The 24709-nt window shown below is 35.7% G+C and overlaps 1 protein-coding gene across 4 annotated transcripts in view; it reads left to right on the forward strand.

Moving 5' to 3' along the window:
- MCTP1 (multiple C2 and transmembrane domain containing 1) overlaps window positions 1-24709 on the forward strand; it is a 721791-nt gene that overhangs the window by 596450 nt on the left and 100632 nt on the right. For all 4 annotated transcript variants that reach the window (XM_044662743.1, XM_044662754.1, XM_044662765.1 and 1 more), the window contains one exon: window positions 1815-1934. In XM_044662743.1, the coding sequence (XP_044518678.1) occupies window positions 1815-1934 (120 nt within the window). The remainder of the gene's footprint in view (window positions 1-1814; window positions 1935-24709) is intronic.

Genomic DNA, 24709 nt, shown 5'->3' on the forward strand with positions numbered 1-24709 from the left:
GGAGGAGGAGGAGGGAGGGGTAAAGAAGATAGAGGTATTTATTATATTAAAATATTTAAATTTCTTTGCTTAGAACATTGAATATGGTTGTAATATTGATCTATCTTTAAATTCATTTCCTTAGATGAGTTTATGTTGATTTATTTTCTTCTTAGTCAAAGATTTCAAATTATTCAGTGAAAGATATACTGTATGATAGTCAGTTCAGTTGTTTTTAAGTTCTCTCTGACTCTGTGACTCCATTTGGTGTTTTCTTCACAAATATCCTGGAGTGGTTTGCCATTCCCTTCTCCAGATCATTTTACAGATTAAGAAACTGAGGCCAACAGGATTAAGTGATTTGCCCAGGATCACACAACTAAGTGTCTAAGGTCAGGTCTGAACTCAATAAAATGAGTCTTACTGTGCCACCTAGCTGCCCCTATGCTGAATGGAAGATTCAATTCAATTTGAACACTTTTTTCAAAAATAGGGGGTTCACAGAAACGTCTGTAGTTTATTTTCTACTTCTTTGTCTACAAAGTAGAAGTATTTTCATCTTCCTTTAACTTAGAAAAGAATGTTCCTATGGAATTTCAGAGGCAAAAGTTCACTATTACTAGCCCCTTTAAGCAATAAACTGTAAAAATGTATAGGGTAGAGTTAACCTAGAGGTCCAGATATAGGTAATGTACAAGTTGTTGGAATCTGAGGAAAAATATGTAAGCAATACATATATATATAAATTAGTTATACATTATATTTATTTAATTCTTAATGGTTGGGTTGGAAAATTAGTCATCTATAATGATCTTCACTTAAGGATGTGACTGGAATATTTTTTTAACATTTATTAATAATCATTTTTAACATGGTTACATGATTCATGCTCCTACTTTCCCCTTCACCCCCCGCACTCCCCCCACCCATGGCCAACGCACATTTCCACTGGTTTTGTCATGTGTCCTTGATCAAGACCTATTTCCAAATTGTTGGTGGTTGCATTGGTGTGGTAGTTTCGAGCCCACATCCCCAATCATGTCCACCCCGACCCATACGTTCAAGCAGTTGCTTTTCTTATATGTTTCCTCTCCTGCAGTCCTTCCTCTGAATGTGGGTAGCATCTTTACCATAAATCCCTCAGAGCTGTCCTGGGTCATTGCATTGTTGCTGGTACAGAAGCCCATTACATTCTATTTTACCACAGTATATCAGTGACTGGAATATTTTGAATGACTTTCTGAGAGTGTAGTCAAAGAAGTAGAATTTCATAATAAAAAATAATAATAATAGCTGGCTTTATATAACACATTAATGGTTCCCAAACCATTTTTCTCATATTATCTTGTTTTATCCTCATAATAAGCCTGTGTTAGGGATTGCCTTTATTGCCATTAGAGACAAAGAAACTCATATTGACCAAGGTTAAACTCTAGTAAATGTCTGAATCAGACTCAAACATGGGTCTTTCTGATTGGAAATTCAGTGCTCCAACTATTTTACCACTTTTGTCTCATTTTATTAGTTGATAATCAGTTTAGAATCCTGATCATCTTCAAAGTTATATAATATCAAATCAGTTTATATACAGACATTCCAATAATTGTCTTCCACAGATATACAAAGTCCAGAAATATGTGGGATTATTTTGTTTTTTAAAAAGAATTCTTTCAAAATATTCTAAAAGAACTTTTCTCACTTCCTATAATCCAATTACTTTCATTTTGATTTATGACGACTGAATTTATACTAATGAAGTGGACAGTGAATGAAAGAATCTCTTGAATGACAATCAGAGTTGACTCATCTCTTTTTCTCCCTTCTGTCTCCACTAGCTCTTCCTCTTTGTGGTGTGGAACTTTGAGCTCTACATGATACCCTTGGTTTTGTTGTTGCTACTGACGTGGAACTACTTCTTGATAAAATCAGGGAAAGATACCAGGCAACGTGACACGGTATGTCTTTATTTCTACCCTGTTTTTCTTGTTCTTCTCTGTGAAGAGACCAGCAGAATTTGATTTTTTTAAATGGAATTTCTATCTTTAAAGACCCAAGTCAGAGAAAAAATGTTGTCAGTTCTTCCTTCTATCCACAATAGGAAGTTTGCATGTGTTCCATTATTTTCTTTGTTTGGTTGAAACTAAAATGGAAAACATATCCTGGAGAATGCACTGGTTCCTGGTTTTTATTTATAAGGAGCTGGTTTTCATTTTAAATGAGCACAGGAAAAGGAGTATTTCACTTGCCCTGTTGATATTTCCCATGTCTTACTGAATGATAAAACAAAAGTGCATATAATTTTAGGAGCTAAAGGGACAGCAGAGAGAACATTTAATTTCTCCCAAATGATTCATGGAAATACAAAGTAGGTCTATTTTTCTCACCAAAGGTATTTTTAATTCTGTCCTAGAGAAAATAAATCATTGATGTTGGTTTAGGAAATTCCACAAAGTATCTTGGAAGGTATATTATGCTCTCTAAGTTCTCGGATTAAAAATTAGTTATGCTAATAGTTTAAGGATATGTTGAAATAACTTGACCCAATGGAAAACGGAACCAAACTTCATCCCTCCTACCCTCCACTTGCATTTTTGAAAATCATTGAACATGTTTGGAGAGTCTTTCCCATCTCTAAATGGGAACTATTCCCTAACTGGCATGGTCTTCTTCTTTTGAAACCCTCTTTCCTTTCAGTTTTCAAGCACCAACTCTTTCAAGAGGCCTTTCTCGATTCCTCCAGTTGCTATTGTTCCCTCTCCAAAATTACTTTGCATATATTATGTACATATTTCTTATTACTTATATGTCCACCTGTGTTCAGCCTATAATAAAAGGTAAGCTCTCTGAAGTCAAATAATTTCCCATTTTTTGGTTTGTATGCCTAATGCCTGGCACATGGTATGCACTTTAATAAATGCTCTTTGGCATAAATTTACTAGTAAGGAGATTTTAGACCCAAAAGTAAAAGCAAATGACCTTCTCTCACCCCATAAATCTTATATAGTATTCTCTAGACCAACGTTAGACCCATTCCTCTTGGTTTGACTAGTGTCTTACTCCATGGAATTACCTTGAAAACCTGTATTGTCACAATAGAAAATATTTCCAAAAACTTCAACATAGAAGGAGTCCTCTTTGAAACAGAATAGATGTTCATTTATTTATTAACCAGACAGGTAGAATGTTTTGTCAGTTTTTATAAGGAATGTGAGCATCTGTGCAACAAAACAATCCATTTTGGAACTCATCAAACTTTGTATAAATGCCTTCCCTATCAAGGTCACCATCTGATTTAAAGTGAACATTTTCATAGACTTCTTAGACCAATAACTTGTATATGCATTTTGATCAGCTAATAGTTCCTTCAAATCAAGTCAACAAGTATTTGTTAAGCACTCACGGTATATCAGGCACTGTGCTAAACTCAGGATACAAAACAAAAGTGTCTGCCCTCAAGAAGCTCATGATCTTATTTGGATCTGTATCAACTTTTTTTCCACAAATATAGCCTTAATTTGGTGCAAGAGAGAATTCACTTTAAAACTGAACATAGGTCAAAATAGAATATGTGCTAAGTGTGTAATAAAAGAAAATGTCTAAACTTAAAGTTTGCTGGATGAATGGACCAGTTACAATATATAGGACAAGTCTTTAATGCAGGGCTCTCCTGCTCTGTTGTTGATGCTAGTCTTTTCAACATTTTTATCAGTGACACAGATAAAGGTATAAATGTTTATCAGATTTGTGGACAACACAAAACAGGAAAGGGTGACTAATATGCCAAATGATAGAATTAAAATCCCTAAATCACCTTCACATGTTGCAATTGAAACCAGTAAGCTAAAATTTAATAGTAAAAAGATACACATATAGACAAAAGACATGTCTAAAAAGCAATTCATATGAAATTGAGTTGGAACTTGAGCAAATTGCATGCCTATATGAGGCATCAGTGCAAGCAGCTGAAAAAGGAAGGAGGTTCAAATTTTCCTAAGAATTATAGCATTCAAGGTAAGGGAGAGGAGAGATTTGCTATCTTCTCTTCTGGTCTACTCCAAGATAATTCAGATGACATTTGGAACATTGTAATCAATTCAAGGTTCCCTGTTGTTAAAGGAGGATAAAGAAGAGACTAAAAACCATGGCATACCAGAATTGCTCGAATACTTGTGGGTGTGTGATAATTGTCTTCAAATATTTATTGATATCTCCATGTGGAAGAGGTAGTAGACTTACTCTGTCTACTTAGTCTTGGAAGAGATAGTTAGATCTAGTGGATGGAAATTATTAATAGGTAGAGTTCATCTCAATATAAGAAAGAAAGAAAAAACTCCTTGTGCCCAAGTCTAGCAATAATAATAATAATAATAGCAAGAGAAATGGGCAAATAAGTATTCTATTTTAATCTGAAGAAGCTATGTGGTATGGTGAAAAGAGCCCTACAATTTACTTGCTTAGTGGGATATTTTTCATTATCTGGCATTAACCTCATCATTTTATAGGAAAATGAGGTTACCCCAAATGTGGAGAAAACTTGTTTAATTTCCCCATCTCTGATATTTACTTGGTCTATGGAATTTAATTGGGAACTACGGAACTATTGGAACTATGGAAATGTATGGAAAAATGGAATAGGGATAGTTGCTTAATCTTTCTATATCGCTTTTGTGACTGAGCGCAGAATAAATTTGCCTTCCCTGTTCCTATTTACACACTCTGAATGCTACTGGACCAAGTCTTAACCATGGGTTCAATACAAATTTATATTATTTAATTTCAATTGGGCCCTCACTGCTACCTAGTAATCCTTGTATTACTTATTCTTTGTTTGGCTGTTATAATCTCCATATAAGTTAGTTTAAACCCTTTCCTCTTTCTTCAGACCTCTTATATATTTATTCTTTCCTTCCTTTCAGCTAAAAGCCTTGTCTCCTACTTTACAAATAAGTATGAGATCCATTGGCCCCCCTGCTATATACTTTAAAACCCTTTTTATCCCTATTCACTCTTCAATTGTTCTGGTCTCCTATGAGTTAGAAGATCATCTTCTACTTTATTCATTTCTTCTCTTTCTCTTTTTCAATATCTCTGTATACCTATAAACATGACTAGGTTCCCCCTTACTGAAATAACCTTTACTTGACCTTCTGTTCACTTAAGTAATGATCCTATATCTTTCTTCCTTTGCACAAAAAAATCCTTATAAGGTTTATTGACACTAGTTTTCTCCACTTCTTTTCATATTTCACTCATTTTTTACATTGAAAATGATGTATTAGTGCCATTTTGGCCCCCTTTGAGTACAAAGGACAACAACAACAATGTATTTCAGCCCTTTCTACTTTGTCTTCCAGCTTTACTATTGAAATGAAACTTCTATCTCAGGTTACCAATTTCTTTTTTTTTTAATTTTTAAATTTTTTATTATGATGCAAAATAGACTTCCACAATGGTCATTGTTGTACAAGCAAGCTCATATAAAATCCAAACCATAAATGCACTGATGTGAAAGTAAGCTCTGATCCACAGCCATCTGACTCCAATAGTTCTTTCTCTGGAGGTTGATAGCATTACCAGTCATAAGTCTTTCAGGATTGTCCTAGACCTAGATCATGTTATTTCTGAGAATAGCCAAGTTTTCTCATCTTACAAAATTGCTGTAACCTTGTACAATGTTTTCCTGGTTCTGCTTATTTCACTCTGCATCAGTTCAAGAAGATCTTTCCAGCTTTTTCTGAAATCATCTTGCTTATCATTTATTATAGCACAATAGTATTCCATCACCAACAATGTACCACAGTTTGTTCAGCCACCCTCCAATTGATGAGTATCCCTCAGTTTCTAATTCTTTGCCACCACAAAAAAGCTGCTTTGAATATTTTTGTAGAGGTAGATCCTTTCATCTTTTTTTTTTGAGATTCAGATCCAATGATGGCATTACAAGATCAAAGGGTATGCCCAATTTGATAGCCTTTTAGTCATAGTTCCAAATTGCCCTGTAGAATGTTTGGATCATTTCACAACTCTACCAACAAAGCATTACTATACCAATTTTGTCACATCCCTTCTAATATTAATCACTTTCCTTTATCATCATATAGGCCAATCTGATATGTATGAGATGGTACCTTAGAGTTGTTCTAATTTGCATTTCTCTGATTAAGAGTAATTTAGAACATTTTATATGATTATTGGTAGCTTTGATTTCTTCATCTGAAATTGCTTGTTCATATCCTTTGACCATTTATCAATTTACCATCAATTTTTAACTGCTAATCTAATGGTCTTTTCTCAGCCCTCATACTTTAAGAAAATATTTTGCAGCTTTCAAACTATTAGCTCCCTTCTTAGCCTGGATATCTGTGATAGTGTTCTCTCTTGGTTCTCCTTAGGAGTCCTCCTTCTCAGTCTTTCTTATTAAATCATCTTCTTCTGTCAACTAAGAGTGTGCACATCTCCAAATACTCTATCCCAGATCCTTTTCTCTTCTTTCTCTGTCCTCTGTCTTAGTCATCTCATCAGCTCCCGTGAGTTCAGTTATTTACTCTACATACTAGATCCCCAAAACTCCATAACCAGTTCTAAATTGTGCTCTCAAGCATAATTCCCACATCACCAACTACCTACCTATTGGACATCCTACCTGAATGTAGCATTTTGTGTTTGTTGTTCAGTTGTTTCAGTCATGTCTGACTTTTTGTTACCCCATTTGGGGTTTTCTTGGCATACTGGAGTTGTTTGCCATTTCTTTCTCTAGCTCATTTTATAGATGAGGAAACTGAGGAAATGGGGTTAAGTGACTTGCCCAAGGTCACACAGCTGTCTGAGGCAAGATTTAAACCCAAGAAGCTAAGTCTTCCTGACTCCAGGCCTGACACTTAATTCATTGTATCACCTAGCTATATGCAGGATAGGGGCCTCAAGACTCAACATATTTAAAACAACTGTTTCCTTGAAAGTCCAGTTCCTAAAATCTTGCCCTCTTTAGATGCTGGCACTAATATTTTAGCCACTGAAGTCTGCAACCTTGGAGTTAGCATTTTAGGTGCTTATTAAATACTTGTTGATAGACTGACTGATCTTCCTTCTCTATATATCCCTAAGTTTAATCAGTTGGTAAGTTTTGTCTATTCTATCTCTACAAGTTCCTTTGCATTCATCCCCTTATGACCATTCAAACAACCTCAAGCACTCATTTCTTCTCTTCTGGACTACTGAAGTAGTCTCCTAATTGGCCTCTGCATCTTGTCTTTCCCCTTTCCTTTCATCTTCCATGAAGCTGCTGAATTACTATTTCTAAAACATTAATCATATCACTATATTCTTCCCTGCCTGAAAAACTTTAAAGGTTTCCTCTTGCTGCTAGGATAAAATACAAACTTATCTTGGCAGTTAAGATCCCCCTGTCTCTGACTCCCACTCACCTTTCCAATCTCTCCATATTATTCCCTTTACACAATCTCCATTCCAGACAAACTGGACTACCATACATTCTCCATAAACAACAATCCATTTTGAGGTCTATACTTTGCATGAGTTGTCCTCCATCCCCTACCTCACAGAATCCCTACTTTCCTTTTAGGAACAACTCAGGTACAACCCTCTACAGACCTTTCCTTATTACCACCCCATTGCCACCATGATTAAAATTTTCTCCTACGTGTGCAAAGGAGGGGATAGATGGGATGTTGTGTTCAATGAAGCATTAGCAGGTCTGCTTGACTTCAAGGGTACAAAAGGGAGTGACATAGATTAAGAAGAAAAAGGTGGGTGAGTCAGATTGCTTAGGTCTTTAAATGACAGAATGAGAAATTTTGCTTTTTTTTATATAAAGCACTTTGCAAATTATAATCTACTACATATGTGTTAGTGATTTATTATGATTATTAATGTTATTATTTTCCTAGTGGTAACAGAATGTCATTGCCTTTGAAGATGAATAAGTTAGGTGATATGATCCGTTATGTATCTTAGGAATTTAAGTTCTGTAACTTTGTGGAGTATGAGTGAGAGAGAGGAGAGACAATACAAGGAAGCCAAGCAGGAGGAGGTTACAGTTATCCAGATGAGAAATAATAAATACCTAAACTAGAGTAGAATCAAGTAAGTGAAGAGAAAGTGAAGATATGAGAAATGTTATGAATGTAGAATCAACAAGATTTGGCAAATAATTATATAAATATGACTATTGAGGGAAAAGGAAACCACACTAAATATGTCTCCAAGATTCTGAACTTGTTAATTAGAAGAATATTGACAGAAGTGGACTTATTTTAAGGGATGAGTTTGATAGAAAACTTAATGAGTTTTGTTTTAGACATGTTGAGTTTCAGGGTTCTATGGAATATTCAGGCAGTGAGTATTGTGAGGATGGTATATATATATATATATATATATATATATATATATATATATATATATGTATATTTGAGTCTACTGCATAGAAATGATAAGCTAACCCATGAGAATTGATGAAATCATCAAGAGAACGTGTTTAGAGGAAGAAGAGTAGAGAGCCCAGCACAAAGCTTTGGGTGATGTTTTATACTTCATGAGAAGACATTAAGGATACAGGAAACTGAGAGGGCCACAAAAACCCAAGAGTGGGAGAGAGAATTTCCAAAAAGCATAGCAAAAGCTTGAGAGGTAAAAAAAAATCAACATATTTAGCAGTTAAGAGATTAGATTGTTGTTAACTGTGAAGAATAACATATATATAAAACAATCATTTCTGAAGTTTTTCTCTATGAAAAGCCGATGAGGTAAGTATTATAAGTATTCTTATCATACCCTTTCTAAAGATGAGAAAAAGGAAACTTTCTGAAAATTTAGGTTATGTTCCCAGTGCCACTGAGCTGAGATCAGGAACTCATTCAAGTTTTCTAACTTGGGTCTAGTGTTCTTACCACTACTCCATGTTGCCTGTCAGGCAAATATCGAAATGGAGGAAGTCAGTAAATGGTTATATATTTCCAAAAGTTTCTTGAAGGAAACAGGAATGTCCAGCACTTCCCTAAGTATTTGGTTGTTTTGTTTGTTTCCATTTTGTGGAAAAGAAAAGAGACAATTCTACATAGACTTACAAAATCACAACCATAGAGCTTGGAAGTCCTTAGAGATCAGAACAAAACAAGTCTATTCATTTTACATTGGTGAAAACATGAGCTCAGAAAGATGAAGAGATACTCCAAAGTCAAGCCAGTTAGTTACTGCCATCAGAACAAGGAGAACCAACATTTCTAGATTCCCAAAACAGCACATTTTCTTAGTCCCTATAAGATTTGGAGTTATTTCCAAATAAGAAAACATAATTTTTCTAATTTAGTTTCAGCTTATTTTTTTTAATCCCAGGAGAGGTCCTCCCTACAGAAATGAGCAATTGTTTTAAGAGCTTGGAAGAAGAAACACTGGCAGTACAGGCTTTTCTAGCTAGCCATCTCCTCCGAAAGGCACTTAGCCTTGGCTTCCCTTCTAGAGTAATTCATTGTATATCCTCTATATAGTCCCATAAAATCCTGAGGCTTTCTCCTAAGCCTATTGAAGGGTTCAAATTAATATGAATTATGAGACTGCCACATTGTTTTGTGTAAAATATAGCAACAAAGTAGGATTTCCTAAATCTTTTCCTGCTAACACATTTGTTCTGACAGGCTCCCTCTTTTCCAAAGTGCCATGGACATTATTTTATTCCACTGCACAGCCCTCTGGGTAGGACTCTGCAGTCTAACTCTCATGGAATGCCAACTACACTCCATAATTCCTAGTAATTGCCTCTTACTTGCCCAAAACACACATATCCATTTCGGTGCTTTCCAGACACAGTGCTGCAGTTACAAAGTTTCATTCAGCTTCTCAGACACTGGCACAGCTGAGACCTTACGTAACTCTTAAATCCTATTTATCTAAAGATGTGTTTTCTGGCAAACCCAATTGTGTATTTGAACTTGTGGCACCCAAAGAAGCCTGCCCCACATTTGCTTCTTCAAAATATACAAAATTTAGGAGAGATACTCTTTGCTCTCCTCCATGGAGTTGGTTTCCATTTTTTACTCAACATCGATCTGCCATATTACCCAGTATGCATATTGCGGATATAGGCAACCATACAATGGGGAAGTGATATGACACAAAGCAAATCACAAGGTTTTATTCAACCTGCAGCTCCTCAACAATATCCCCCAAAATGCTGCCAAGCTCTGTCAGTAACTACATGTACGGGAGATAAAATTTGATAACATCTGGATAGCATGAAGTAGTTATCTATTCTAAAACCAAAAGCCTTTCTCTAGAGAAGTCTATTAGAGTACTTTCTACTAAAGAAGTGAACATCCATGTTTATTTTTCATAAAAATTTATTTTTGTAGCAGCAGCTAAGACAATGATTCTTAGGATACTGAGGTGGTTGGGAAAATAATAAATATAAGATTGTCCTGAGAAGCTAGAAGAGGAACAAATCTAAATGCCCTTTTACGTACTTTATAGAAAGTAATATTGCCATAATACAAAAAAGGAAGCAAGTAGGTTGACGAAATTCCTGTAAGAGGGGCAGCTAAATGGCACAGTGCATAGAATGCCAGGCCTAGGTTCAAATCTGGCCTCAGACAGTTCCTAGCTTTATGATCCTGGGCAAGTCATTTAACCCCATTTGCCCAGCCTTTGCTCTTCTGCCTTAGAATTGTTATTGAGACAGTAAGGGTTTAGAAAAATTTTCTGTAAGAGATAAGAAATTCAGAGATGGATGAATGTTCAGCTGTTACTATGTTAGTTGTTAGATAGGATTAGGATAGCCAATAGAATGAGTCATTTAGCATTATGATCATTTAGAAGATGAGGCTGTAGAATCTCCTTTCTGGGAGATCTTTCAAATCAGGATAGATTAAAAAATTCACTGCTTTTCCATCATCATTCATTTTGATAGCAACTTAATGAGAGAAATGCCTTAAAATGGTTACTGAATACATCTTACTGTGCCTACCTGAACCCACTGGGGACAATATAAGAGAAACATTTATTCCTGAAGATACAAATACAGCACTGGCAGTAGGCAAGACAGATGCTTGTTTAGGATTGAGTACTAACAACCTTCTTTTCCTAGTTTGAGTTGCTGAAAAAAATAAATAAAAGCCCTCCTATGATGGAATTCACAATTTGGTGAATGAGAATTACTAAATTATGTCACTGAAATATCAGGATGGAAATGGATGGCCTTTCCTTTTACATAAGTAAGTTTTACATAGCTAAGTCTTCAGTTAAGAGATGCCTATAGCATGAAAGGCCTGTTTTACAGTAGAAAGGTATCACACTCTGAGGGTAAGAGCTCCTACCAAAATACCTGGGAAATCTCTCCTTTGGCTAGCCCAGTGCATTGGTACCTGCTCCCCCTCATTCAGGCATACTGGCTGCAATTCATGAGAAGAGAGTTATCTTGGTAAAAAATATATAGCAAATAAGTCACAGAATCCTGGTCCTCTGAGTAAAGTTTCTATCACACTATGGCTAGCCATCTATTGTCATGAGTTCATGAGTTGACTCGTTGAGTCAACTATACCTCTTTCTACTAACTCAAAGTTACTGTTAGGATGGTATACTCTTGTTATAGTCCCCTCTGTACTATTCATTGCTGAGATTTCCATTAGCTGTCCTGTCCTCTGCTCATGAGGCTGACTCCTCCTTGGTGTAGCACTGTTAGCATCTAACTGGTCCCGATCTGTCTTGATAAGAGCAAAGTGGGTCAACACATTTCCAGACAGCTAAGGAATGATCTGGATGATGATTAAAACTCTTCTGGCAATAATGCACCAAATCAAGGATTCCCTCCCCTTGAGGCTTATTTCTTTATTTGATAACTTACCTGCCTCTTCATACAGTTTCAACCAGGTATTGGGGTCACTGTTTCTCCTTTCAAGATGGAAAACCTCATTCTCCTCTTTGAAGAGCAGTTAGAACCTTGGTCTACAAAAGAAGAACTTTTAATAATATTAAAAGTCAAAATGACTAAAATGTCACTCCCCACCCTGATGTTCTACCTACCTTAAGAACTCATAATTTTTTTTGGAAATTACCTTTAAAGATCATCCAGTTCAACTCCCTTGTTTTACAGATAAGTAAACTGAGACCCAGAGATTTTACCATAGTCATACAATAAGACAATGACAGAAAAGAGATTAGAGGCCAAGTTTCCTGAGCCCTAATTCAGTGCTCTTTCTCTAGAAGAAAAAAAAAGCATAATGTCCCTGAGTAAGGACTTCTGACAGATGATAAAACTGAGGATGATATCTTCAGTGTGAGAAATAACTTGGCACAATAGTTGGAGACCCAGCCTCTTAATCAAGAAAACCAAGGTTCAAATACCACCTCTGACATATATTGGCTATTTGACCTGGACAAATAACTTAAATCCTCACCGCTCTGGGCAATTCTCTAAAACGAAAATGCAGAGCAGTTACTCATCTCGGTTGGTGGAGAGCATTTCATCACTGTTCACCATGTCAATGAAATCATTTGTCTAGATGGAAAATAAATAAATAAATCCTCAGCATACAACTTCCTATTTGCCCAAAGGTATTAAAAGGCTAATAAAATAACCCCAAGAGTCCCTGATTTACCCTGATGAGGCACTGCTATGCCTGGCAAGTACAGGTTACCACTTCCCAAAGGTAAGGGAAGCTGTGGTCAGAAGCAGAAGCACTTAATGTTTGTCCTGGAGGGCTACCTGCAATTCATCGAAGTCAGAAAAGGTAAGGAAGATGGGGGAGCTCAGAATCCCTGCTCTAGCTAGGCAGAGATACATATAAAAACCACTTAAGTGAAGAAACACTTCTCAGATTTCTCTAACATGCGAAAACAATTCAAATTCACTGGCAAACACATATGCATAAATGCCCACCCATCACACTTACCCCTTGAAAAGTTCACTCTTCATCTTTCTTTGCTATTATGCTTTTCTGCCTACCTAACAGTCTTAATTGCCTAATCAATTGAGGCATAAAAGACTGAACTCTAGCATGGATCGATGAAATCATTCACTGACTCACCATCTTCCTTTGACAGATGATGAATCAAGCTGCATTCACCCTTGTTAAAACACCTTAGAAAATAAATATTTGCTTTGTACTCAAGGATGTTGGGGCCCTTCACTGCCCCCACTGAACAACGCTGAAAGTTGTTCCTTTCTTATCAATAAATTTATTCCACCACAAGCACTGAGCACTCCTCTCCAGATTTACAGTGCCCAGAGCATTGGCAACTGAAGAATCTTGTCATCATAAACTCTGTTGACTAGCCGTAATTTGGATCGATAATTCAAATCACTGATTGTTTCACCATACTCCCATAACCACACAGGTGACTGGCTTGATCCCTGTGTGTGTGCTATCATGAGGAAGATCATTTTCAAGGAACTCTTACTTTGAATATTTTTGGTAACAAGTAGAAAAATGTCCCTCACTTCCCAAAGAGCTTTTTTCAAAGCTTTGCTGATATGTCTTTTATGTTGCAGTGGCCTCCACTTGCAAAGCCTTTTGGAAAATGTTGCTAGTTGATGCTCTTTTTTTGTTATGTCTACCATTACCCACTAGCTAGTCACTTCCCACATCCCTTCCCTATAGAGAAGCTTAATGTTGTAACAGATATGTTTAGGTCAAGCAAAACAAATCTCTATATTGGTTGTACTGGCAGATACTTATCAAATCTTATATCTCTGATCCATCATTGTTGGACGTTTGTTACTCAGTCGTCTGACTTTTGGAGCTTTCTTGGCACAGATAATAGCGTGATTTGCCATTTCCTTTTCTAACTTATTTTATAGATGAGGAACTGAGGAAAACAAGATTAAGTGATTTGCTCAGTGTGGCACAGCACAGTGTCTGAGGCTGAATTTGAATTCTGATCCTCCTGACTCCTGGAATGCCCTCATTCACTACCTGCCCCCTGATCCATTAGCTCTCTGTTTTGTGCTTGTTGTTGATTGACAAGTTCACAATAAAAACAAAAACATTAAATGCTGTTGATCTCTCTTGAAATCAGTCTGAATTTTTCAGTACTTGAAAGAAGAAAGGTGTGTAAGCCACCTGATTTGTGGTTCGAGGTCAGAAAATTCCAGATAGAAGTATTGAGCCTTATAAATTTATCTAAAAATAAATATTTAATCTTTCCTCTCACGGAAAGTGTAGTATAATGAAATGATTAGTAGAATTGAGGGAAAAACCTGGGCTCATGTCCTACCTTTACCTCTTGCTTGAACAAGTTCTTTCACTTCTTTGGGATTCAATTTTCTCATCAGTAAAAGAGAGATAATGATACTTGTGCCATTTATATCACAGGGTTGTGGGACTTTGTAAACCTTGTAAACTGTAAAATATCATGTAATTGCCAGTTACTGTTATTTCCTTCTTCACCTTGGGTTCACAAGCAATCTTCTTATCTAAAACACAGCTTAAGCAAGGAACCCCACCTCCTTCCAAAAAGAGCCAGATTTTTGATCAGCAGGATCTTTCCCCTCACCAAGAAGAAACTAATACCCATCACCAAAAGAAAGAAGAGTGTTACATTTTTTTTTGTTTCTTTCTATCATCTCTCTAAAAAGATTTTTTACATAATTCTTGTCCATAGGGATGATATCAACTTGGGTATTCTGCCTAATTATCAAAAAAGACTCGAGCCAACACAGTATAATGGAAAGAATTTGAAATTTGGAAAATCAAGAACCTACAGGTGCTCAGATCAGTCCCTAATATATCTGAAACTCAATTTCCCCACATATAAAATAAGGATTTGGAGAATGAATGACTTTCAAGGTCAATTCTAACTTGATTCTGAGTAATTCTGAATCATTTGGAATCCAAAGAGGAACATTTTAAAAGAGGGAGGAAAGAGTCAAGTAAATATTTATACTCACACTTCTTAGATGTACTTTCTCCTTGCTTATCACCTAATGAAGGATTCATCTTGCATATTCCTTCCCTTGGAACAGTCCTTATACTAGAATATATATTGCACATAAAAATATATACACATACATATATAGCTACAAATGTAAAATTTCATCCATTCAATCCAGTTTTCCTTTCTTACCCATTTTTGTTTTCTACTCCTTTTATAGTTAGAAAGGTATATATCTCTATTCATGAGCACGTGTGAAAAAAAGAACTGACCATTAATGTGTATCCACGTGTTTCAATGAAGTCTGTACATACTTCAGTATGCACCTGGAATCTGAAAGTGCCACATTAGCCTTTGGGAATCAGTGTGATTGCAGAGTAGGAATTCCTAACCATTTAGGGTTATGGACCCCTTTGGCAATCTGGTGAAGGCAATGGACCTCTTCTCAGAATTAGGTTTTTAAATGCATAAAAAATATAGGGCTACAAAGGAAACCACTTATATTGAAGTAAAAATGTAACTTTTTTCCCATCCAAGTTAATGGATTCTCTGTAAGGAGCCAACCTCGAAGGCAAGAAGCCTTGTATTCAAGTCTTGCCTCTGACACATATCTTGGCTGTGTGATCCCAGCCAAGTGATTTTAACCTCTTGATGCTCTTGACATTTCTCTAAGACTAGCAGGTGTACAGAGGGTGCCAGCTTCATTAGTAGATGGCGTTTCATCACCTGGGAGTTCCCTAGATCTGTGAAGTCACAAGTATATTCCCTGTCCCTCAGTTGGCCTTTAATATTCAAGAGTCAAGTAAAACCACCCTTTTGCCTTAATCCTTAACAGGATCTAAACTAGTAATTTTTAAAATTAAAATTTGAGCATTATGCTTCGAAGATAAATGATAAATATGAGTGATACTCCTTTTAAACAGAAAAAAAGCATAAGGAATAGATACTTTTAAAGCCCCATTTATTAATTCTTTTTTAAAAATTTGCTTTAACAAGGTGATCACTCAAAAGAGAGATTTTGCACCAAAAGGCACACTTACAAATGCTCCTTCTAACTGACTCATGGCCTCATGACTAGTCCACATTACCAATGGTGGGCACAGAGCTGTGTGTAGTGGGTGGTAATGGCAAAGGTTTTCATAAGATCTCCGTGAAAACTTATTGTCCCTGGTTTGGAAAGGCAACAAGAAATTGGAAAGCCTCAATTAAAAGAGCAGAAGCAGAAACCAAATGATAGGTCTTTGTCAGCCCAGGGAAGTGGCTCTAAATGAGAAATATTATTAGGAATCTAATAACTTCAAGAATTTTGTCATCAAAATACATGAGATGTATTTTTTCAATAGGAAATAACTATTTCCCCATTTAAAGCTCTCTAAACCCCTCCCACATGCATGCATGGCATTTGTTTGTCACTTAGCAAACTAGGCCACATCTATAACTGTCCAATCTGTTACTTGCTTCTGTATTTATCCCTAAATAAAGGAGCAGAAGTCACAGCTACCTTATATTAAGTATTTTCTCTTGTAACATTGGTGGTCATTCTCAAAGCATGATCTATGATCCTCTGGGAGACAAGTCTTTCAGAAGGTCTTTGAGGTCAAAACTCTTTTCATATTAATACCAAGATATTATCAGCCTATTAAAATATTCCCCCTCTTTCTAACTACCTGTGTGAGGCTGAGCATTCTTCATATACTTCAACTAAAACAACATATTAAAACTGATCAAATGCAGAAACAGATATGAGAATCCAGCTCTCTTCTAAGCAAGCTATTAGAGTGATTTTCAAAAATATGTAAAATAATACCACTCTTCTTACTGATTTTTTTGTTTGGGGAAAAATAGTTATTTTTAAGTTAACATTTTATATTTTATGTTAACATATAATGAATTATTTATTATTTTAAATCAATTCATAAATATTTTTAAACCATCAGTTTCAGTTTCTGATATAGTAAATATTGATAGATTAACCATCCAAGAAAAAATTCTTTAAGTCCTTAATAATTTTTAAATGTGTAAAGGAGTTCTGGGACCAAAAAGTTTAGAACTGTTGGTAGATGAAGCCAAGGTTCCCCGTGAAGGCAAAAATTGCTTCATTAGTCAAGTCATTAGTGGTAGGGAATTTCTAAGTAACATTGTCATAACTCAGTAAAGTCTTCAAAAAAAGTCTTGCCACAATCCCATGCTTCTGATGATTTTCTTCCTAACTAGTTATGTTTCTTTGTAGGACATAGGGTCACATATCTGTATTATAGTCAGTCTTACTTTCTGCAAATGGCTTTTTCCCAGTCTTCTCCCATTCCCAACTGTCATTGAAAAGGGAAAATTACCTCCCATTTATACTGTAGATAACTTGTATTGTTTCTTCCCTTAGAGCTTCTTGAGATTAAGAATGGTTTTGGTTTTACTTTGTATCTGCAGGACATTGCAGAGTGCCTGGTACATAATAGATAAATGCTTGTTGACTGACTGCATGGTATTCTTTTGATTTAGTTCAACTATTTGCCCGGCACTTTGATAAAGACTGGGAATACAAATTAGAAAAAGAAAGATAGTTCTTGCCCACAAAGAGCTGACAATCTAATGGGCCAGGGGACCATTGTTAAAAAGAAGTAGGCATTCTTGTTTATCTCACTTGCTCCCTACTTTACTGGGTAAACTTACAAGTTTACAAAGATTTATCATGTCCAAGAAGATCATCATTGTCAGTGTGTTTGAAAAGAAAGATCAAATAATATTGTTAAGGAAAAACAATAGTGAAAACTTCAGATCTCTGATCCATGAAATGAAAGATCACCATTCAATCAACAAGCACTTATCAAGAATGGTTTTAGTTTTACTTCGTATCTACAGGACATTGCAGAGTACCTGGCACAAAGCAGATAAATGCTTGTTGACTGACTGCATGGTATTATTTTGATTTAGTTCAATTCAATAAACATTTATTGGTTTATTAATTATTAAACTAATTTAATTAAAAATAGTTAAATTAAATTAATTATTATATTATTATTTATTATTTATCTATTATTTACCATACACAGTGCTAGGTGCAGAGATAATCCCTGTCACACTCTATCAGAGTGATCCTGGTTGGTAGATAACTATCACCCTAGGCAAGTCATTTAACTTTTGTCTGGCAAAGTTTCCTCATATGCAAAATGGGATTAAACATAGCACCTACCTCATACTATGGTTGTGATGATAAAATGAAATATCATTTGCAAAATACTTGGCAAACCTCAAAGTCCTATGTAGATACTATCAATTATTGTGGAAATAAATATGGGTAATCGACCTCCCAAAAATATAATAATGGGGAAAACACTGACATAGTAAATATCTTTATATATTTTTTATAATCTGGGTAACTTGAAAAGGAGGTGGCACTGGAGTTGTACCTTCCTTAGGGGATCCAAGGGATGGTGGTAAACAGGGAGGAGTTACAGGTAGGGGGAACAGTGTATGCAAAAGTCAAAGAGATGAAATATGGTATGTATAATATGGGAAACAACAAGTAGGCCAGTAAAACTAGGAGAGTGAGTGAGTGAGGAGCAATATGTAATCAGCCTAGGGAAAAAAATAGGCTGGCACAAAAGAGGTGATTGTGGACTGGAGATTGATGTATAAGACTGGCATAAATGAGTACCAGGGAGCAGGGAGTGGTGACCAGGTAGAGAGATTTGGTCTAAATAAATACAGGAATCAGAGGGATTCTGAGCAGGGAATTAGTAGATTGTCACATCCCTTCCAGTAGTTATGATAATGTTGATTTGATTTCACCCTGGAGAAAGGGGTGAAAGTTAGCGTGGTACACACAAAGCAGGAGAGAAGTTGGCAAGGTGCCCATAGTGAACAGGCTTGGGTGTCCTGATTGTGGAATGAAGCTTGCCCTGTCAGGTATCACCAACGTGTATATTCATTTTGATTGATTAGGTTTATCATTTTAAAGGAGGGTTCATTAGACTCTTAGTTCCTTGTGTTGTTGTTATTCAGTTATTTCAGTTGTGTCCAACTCTCTTTGACCCCATTTGGGATTTTCTTGGCAGAGATGCTAAAGTGGTTTGCCATTTCTTTTTCCAACTCATTCTACAGGTGGGTAAATTGAGATAAACAGGGTTAAGTGACTTGCCCAGGATTACACATCTAGTAAATGATGTGTAACTCTGAGGTCAGATTTGAACCAGGAAGATATTTTCCTGATTTCTGACACTGTCCACTGTGCTTCCTGACTCCTTTTGGGCAGGGTCCACATTTGACTTTTCATTGTTTCCCCAGTGCTTGTCACAGTATCTGGCCCATTTAGTAAGCACTTAAATATTTTTTGACTTGACTTTTCTATGATGTGTGTGTGTGTCTGGTGGGTGGGGGAGGTGTTATCATTGGGGCAGAAAATGATATAAAAACAGCATTAATAAGACATTTCAAAAGAATACAAAGGTGAATAATGTTTTCATTGGATTATATGTGGCCATAAGACTTTATCTATGTTCCATGGGGGCCTCTAAACTCAAAAAAATTGATTTGCTAAGGATTTTTTCCCAAGTGAATTCAGCAAATATTAAACGCCTACTGTGTTCAAGGAACAGTACTAAGCCTTGAGGATCTCCCTGGCCCCATCCACCACTAAAAGAGCAAAGACCTACTGTCAAGTGCCTTAACATGTAGGGTGAAAGAAAAGGTTGGTCAGAGACTTAATTGTGATGGGAAGGAGAGCTGTCTAAGTCCAAATAAAAGGTCCTAGAAAAGAATTTCAGGATAGCTGGGAGAAGAAAGATCAATTCTTTTTTCTGGAGAAGACATTAAGGACTTTTTCCTAGAGAAAGTGGACCCTCAGTTGAACCTGAAAGGAAAAGAAGAGACCTCAGTAAACAAAGATGGAAGTAACTTCCAAAACTTGGAGGAGGACATCGGCAAAGAAATGGGGATGAGAGAAGACAAGATAAGAAAATGGAAGGAGAGTGTCTACTGTGGCCAGAAAGTAAAGGACATAAAATATTGTGTGAGATGATATCAGAAATGTTAGTCAGAGACATATTTCAGTGTCTCAAATGACAATATCAAGAGTTTATATTTTATTCTGTAGGCAAGGGGAAATTACTCAGTTTTTTTGTTTTTGTTTTTGTGGATTTATGCTATTGGAATAGTCTGATGGGAAAACATCTGGCAGTAGAATCTATTGAGTACATGAAGGAGATATTAGAGTGAAGATGCTATGAAAGTAGCCGTGCTAGTGAAATGGTTATTACATGGTGTAAGGGAAAAGAAATTGGAGCTTGAAGTAAAGTGAGTTCAGTGGAAATGGACAAGAGATGGATTCAGTGAGCCAAGTATATAAAGGTTCTGTTGCGAAAGTAGTCTTCTCCCACATTTTAAAGCTTCTTGGCTTTTGAGTTTTGTAGAAATATGATAAATACATTCTGTCTTGCAGCTTATGCTCACAGCCATAAGTGACTGGAAAGGGAAACCTTTCTAGACATGTTATAATCAAACCTTCATCTTGGGCTTTGTGAGAACATGAAGAACAGATGCAACAAGAACTTTAGAATAAAATATTCTGAAAACCACCATTTTCCAGAACCTATGAGTTTATTCCTACTCTATTTTATTCAAGATCTGGCATATAAGAAAGAGAAAGGTAAACTCCCATCACTGTGCCAGACCAGGAGAGAGGGACTAATTTTAATAAATCAGGATGAAACATGAAAATGTCAACTTAATCAAGCATTTAAATTTTATTAATCAAGCCTAATTTTTATGAGTGCAAATAATCACTGAAGCTGGACAAATTTGTTCTAGATTGCATCAGAAACATAATTTTAATATTTAATGGGCTGATGAATTTAAATGGAGAATTATCTTTATGAAACATGTTCTTCATAATTTGCCATTAAATGAGAAATAAAAAATATCAACATAAATCTTACATAAAGGTTATTTAACTAAATGTTGGTACTATAAATATTATAAATGCATTATACCCTAATTTAGCACAGTACACTACATAAAGAAGAAATGGCAAGTTGGCTAGCGGGTCTTTTCCTTGACTGTAGAGGACTGCTTTCTGTGGGAGAACCTCAACAATTGCTGAGCAGGTTTTGCCTGAGGTTTCATTATAATCCTTTACATTCCAGCTTTTATACTGGCATCCAACACTCTAGTCACAGTGTGGCATTGTGGGTCTAAACCCAGCAGCATCTCCTTTAGGCATTAGGCATGTCCTTTACAAAGAAAAATCATAATTTTTTTCATTTATTATTCCTAGGAATTAAGGGTTTAAGGGAAGAACAGAAATCTCTGGGTTGCATAATTTTTTGACATTCAGAATACTCCATTTTTAAAGATAAAATTTTTACAAAATGTTCTCATGATGCCTCACAATATTCTAGGCAAAAGAAAAAAATCATTGTCAGAAAATTTTCTCACTGCAATTTTTTTCTTCTACAAATTTCTTAAGGATTCAGCTTTTTAAAAGAATTTTTTTAGTCCTTAAATGTAACCCAACAAATTGGTCTAGTTCTACAAAAACAATATTAATTTTTTAACAAAGAGAAATGGCCTATTGTTTTCTAAATGAACTCTCAGAAGGCCCCGAAGAAGAGTATAACGTTTTCTTCAAAAACACTTTCCATGAGCAAAACTGATTTATTTATCCTTAAGAGACTTCTTGGGGCAGCTGGGTAGCTCAGTGGATTGAGAGCTGGGCCTAGAGACAGGAGGTCCTAGGTTCAAATCCAGCCTCGGACACTTCCCAGCTGTGTGACCCTGGGCAAGTCACTTGACCCCCGTTGCCTACCCTTACCAATCTTTCACCTATAAGTCAATACACAGAAGTTAAGGGTTTAAAATTTAAAAAAAAAAAAAAAAGAGAGAGACTTCTTGCTTACAAAGTTTCCAATAGTTGGAAAGTAGCTAAAGAAATACACATACATCAGAAGCTGGGCATCTATTTTACAGAAGATATGCATTCAAGTGCTTATGATGTTTGAAAAGTTTTTGATACATTTAAGGTAGTCACTGACATAATATAGAAATTAAATAATCTTAAGACTGTTCATTTTAAGCCATATAAAATGATACCCTTTCTGCCATAAAGCCATATTTGGTGAATGAAATGCACATCATTGCTGAAATACCTTGCCTTGCAATAGTTGTTTTCAATTTTATTTAAATGAAATATGCTATTCATTTAGTAAAAATAGTTTGTCAGCAAAAATTATTTAATGTGGCTTTAGAAAGAGGCTAATGCTTGATACAGTCATCTTTTAATTCTATTAGAAAGTCTCAAGTTAAACAATTGAGTGATTTTTAAAAAAAATTTTTTTAAACCCTTGTACTTCGGTGTATTGTCTTATAGATGGAAGACTGGTAAGGGTGGGCAATGGGGGTCAAGTGACTTGCCCAGGGTCACACAGCTGGCAAGTGGCTGAGGCCGGGTTTGAACCTAGGACCTCCTGTCTCTAGGCCTGACTCTCACTCCACTGAGCTACCCAGCTGCCGGAATTGAGTGATTTTTGAAAAGCTCCTCTAGTTGACAAAATAATGTAGTTCTAGGAAAACATTAGTATTATAAAAACTCATTGTAGGTGGAACTTCCTATATTATTTTTCTTTTTTTTTCTCCTTACTAGACTAAATAAGAAATACAGTATCCAAAAGGCAACAAGATTAGAATCTTGCCCGGAAGCAAAAATAAAACAAAATAAATTACAATACAGTATCATGCCTTTAGATGGAGACATAGTTCAAATAAACGCAAGTATCCTGTTCACAATGCTTTGTGTAAATACAACGGAGATTATTTAGAAGCAATGAGGATGGAATATGAAAAGAAATACATTTAAGATGCTTATACTTATATAATTTTTATTAGTTGTTATTTAGCCTATCTTTTAACTGCTGAGGTGTTTGGTTTTTCCTGTATTAAACTGGCACTTAAAGAAAAAAGGTTACGTACTGTTAGCCAATAAAGTAAATTTACTGTCCTTGCACCTTTCAGCAAACCATATTATTCTGCATATAAGAATTCTGTTGTTGATGATTCAGAGTACAGGGCTGCATGTAATCAGTGGCATGCATCAAAAGGCATCTGATAGCCACATTAACGCCACATTTCCTATTAAGAATCAGACTAAATTACAACATGAGCACTTCCCAGAATGAGCCAAGGAAATGCATTCTGCAAGGAGAAATAATTGTATTTGAGTGTCTCTGTAAAAATCAGGAAGTCTTTTAGCAGTAAAGTACTAATGCTTTTCTTTTTTCATCTGCCTTCCTTTGTACTGCAATATATTCCGTCTTACTGGCAATCCTATCACACTAATTATTATTACATCTAGTGGTTCAGTTATCTTGATGACTACTGTAGCTGAAATGCTCCAAGGTCAAATCCTTAATAGTGTGAATCAAACTAAACGGCCATCATCCATGCAGTTGTTTTTGAGAGACACTGGATGAGAAGTTACATTCCAGACTTGTTTATGATTCTTTTTTTTTTTTTAAAACAAATGCAGGGCGAATTCCATGCACGGTTTAATTGAACTATTCATTTCACCAGAGTTCTTCCTCAAAAGTCTTGCAAGAAGCAGGTGTCCTGATGGGGAAATGACCATATAAACATGGTTATAACAGACTTATTGACCAGGAAAGTCTTTGGCTTGACCTCAGATACTTTCAAGTGACCTGAAATAGTCTGAGTGGTTTAATGCATCCTCTCAATCCATACACATTCAATAATTTTATATTACATTTACACACAAGTATAGTAAATCCATTGACACACAAATGTATGTTGTGGTTAAGCTATGTACAGATGGAGTGAACTAAATGAACTCCAGGCTATGCTGAAGAATATCATTCTCACAAAATTCCTTCACATCTGAAACAGTGAGCATAGTCATTTAATTTATAACATTTCCAAATATTACATCTTTATACATTTGAATGACCTAAAAAAAATAAAATCTCTTTTCCCTGAAACAATTTTTCGATTAAAAAAAAAAACATCAGTTAAACACATCTGGATAAAAGTGGTTTCTTCTTTCATTCAAAGATTATTTCTTAACATTCTCTCCTGGATGAAATAATTTGACATATATTCACTGAGAACATAGCAAAATGCCCACTTAATACACAGATTATTTCCTCTGAAAAAATGAGACAGACAGACGGACAGAGATAAGAGAGCCAAACAGAGAGATTCATAGTCTCCACTTCCACAAAGCCCATTCCATCCGCTTCATACCCCATTCCACATTTGTAATATTGTGCTTAAATTAGAATGAATGCCTTTTTTCTTAAGATATCCAAAATGGAATGATATTAAGAAGCAATTCCCTTTGACACTTTTCACTTACAGAATGCAAATTTAGGAGAGGACTTTCTCCCTAAAAGAAATCATAACCAGCATCGATCTTATGATTCCATTTTGTCTCATAGTTTAGAATAAAAAACTTTAATATACTTTGGTATTGGAGTCTCTTGCCTTGGTCCTGGGGGTTACTTTTATCTGCCTCCTCTAGCTTTTTCCTCCCTCTCATCCTTTCCTGCAGCTCTTTCCTTCACAAATATCTTTTTTTTCTCCTGAAACACTACTGAAGAAATTGTCACATTTTTTATTTGAGTTGTCAACTTTATTTCTCAGGCTTTCTATTCAAATTAAGCTTCATTCCTTTGCAAAAATAGGAGGGATCAGCTAATCTGGAATACTATGAAAATGACTACTAACAAGGGATTCTCCAGCATAGGTCACAGGCTATATTTCTACATGTTTATCTATTTAATTTTAAGGAACCTTTTCATTTGTTGTCAAAAGTTCTGCTATGCATTTTTTTGACAAGCAACTATTT

Source organism: Gracilinanus agilis, chromosome 1, assembly GCF_016433145.1.
Source record: "Gracilinanus agilis isolate LMUSP501 chromosome 1, AgileGrace, whole genome shotgun sequence".
In the NCBI taxonomy this organism is placed as follows: Eukaryota; Metazoa; Chordata; class Mammalia; order Didelphimorphia; family Didelphidae; genus Gracilinanus; species Gracilinanus agilis.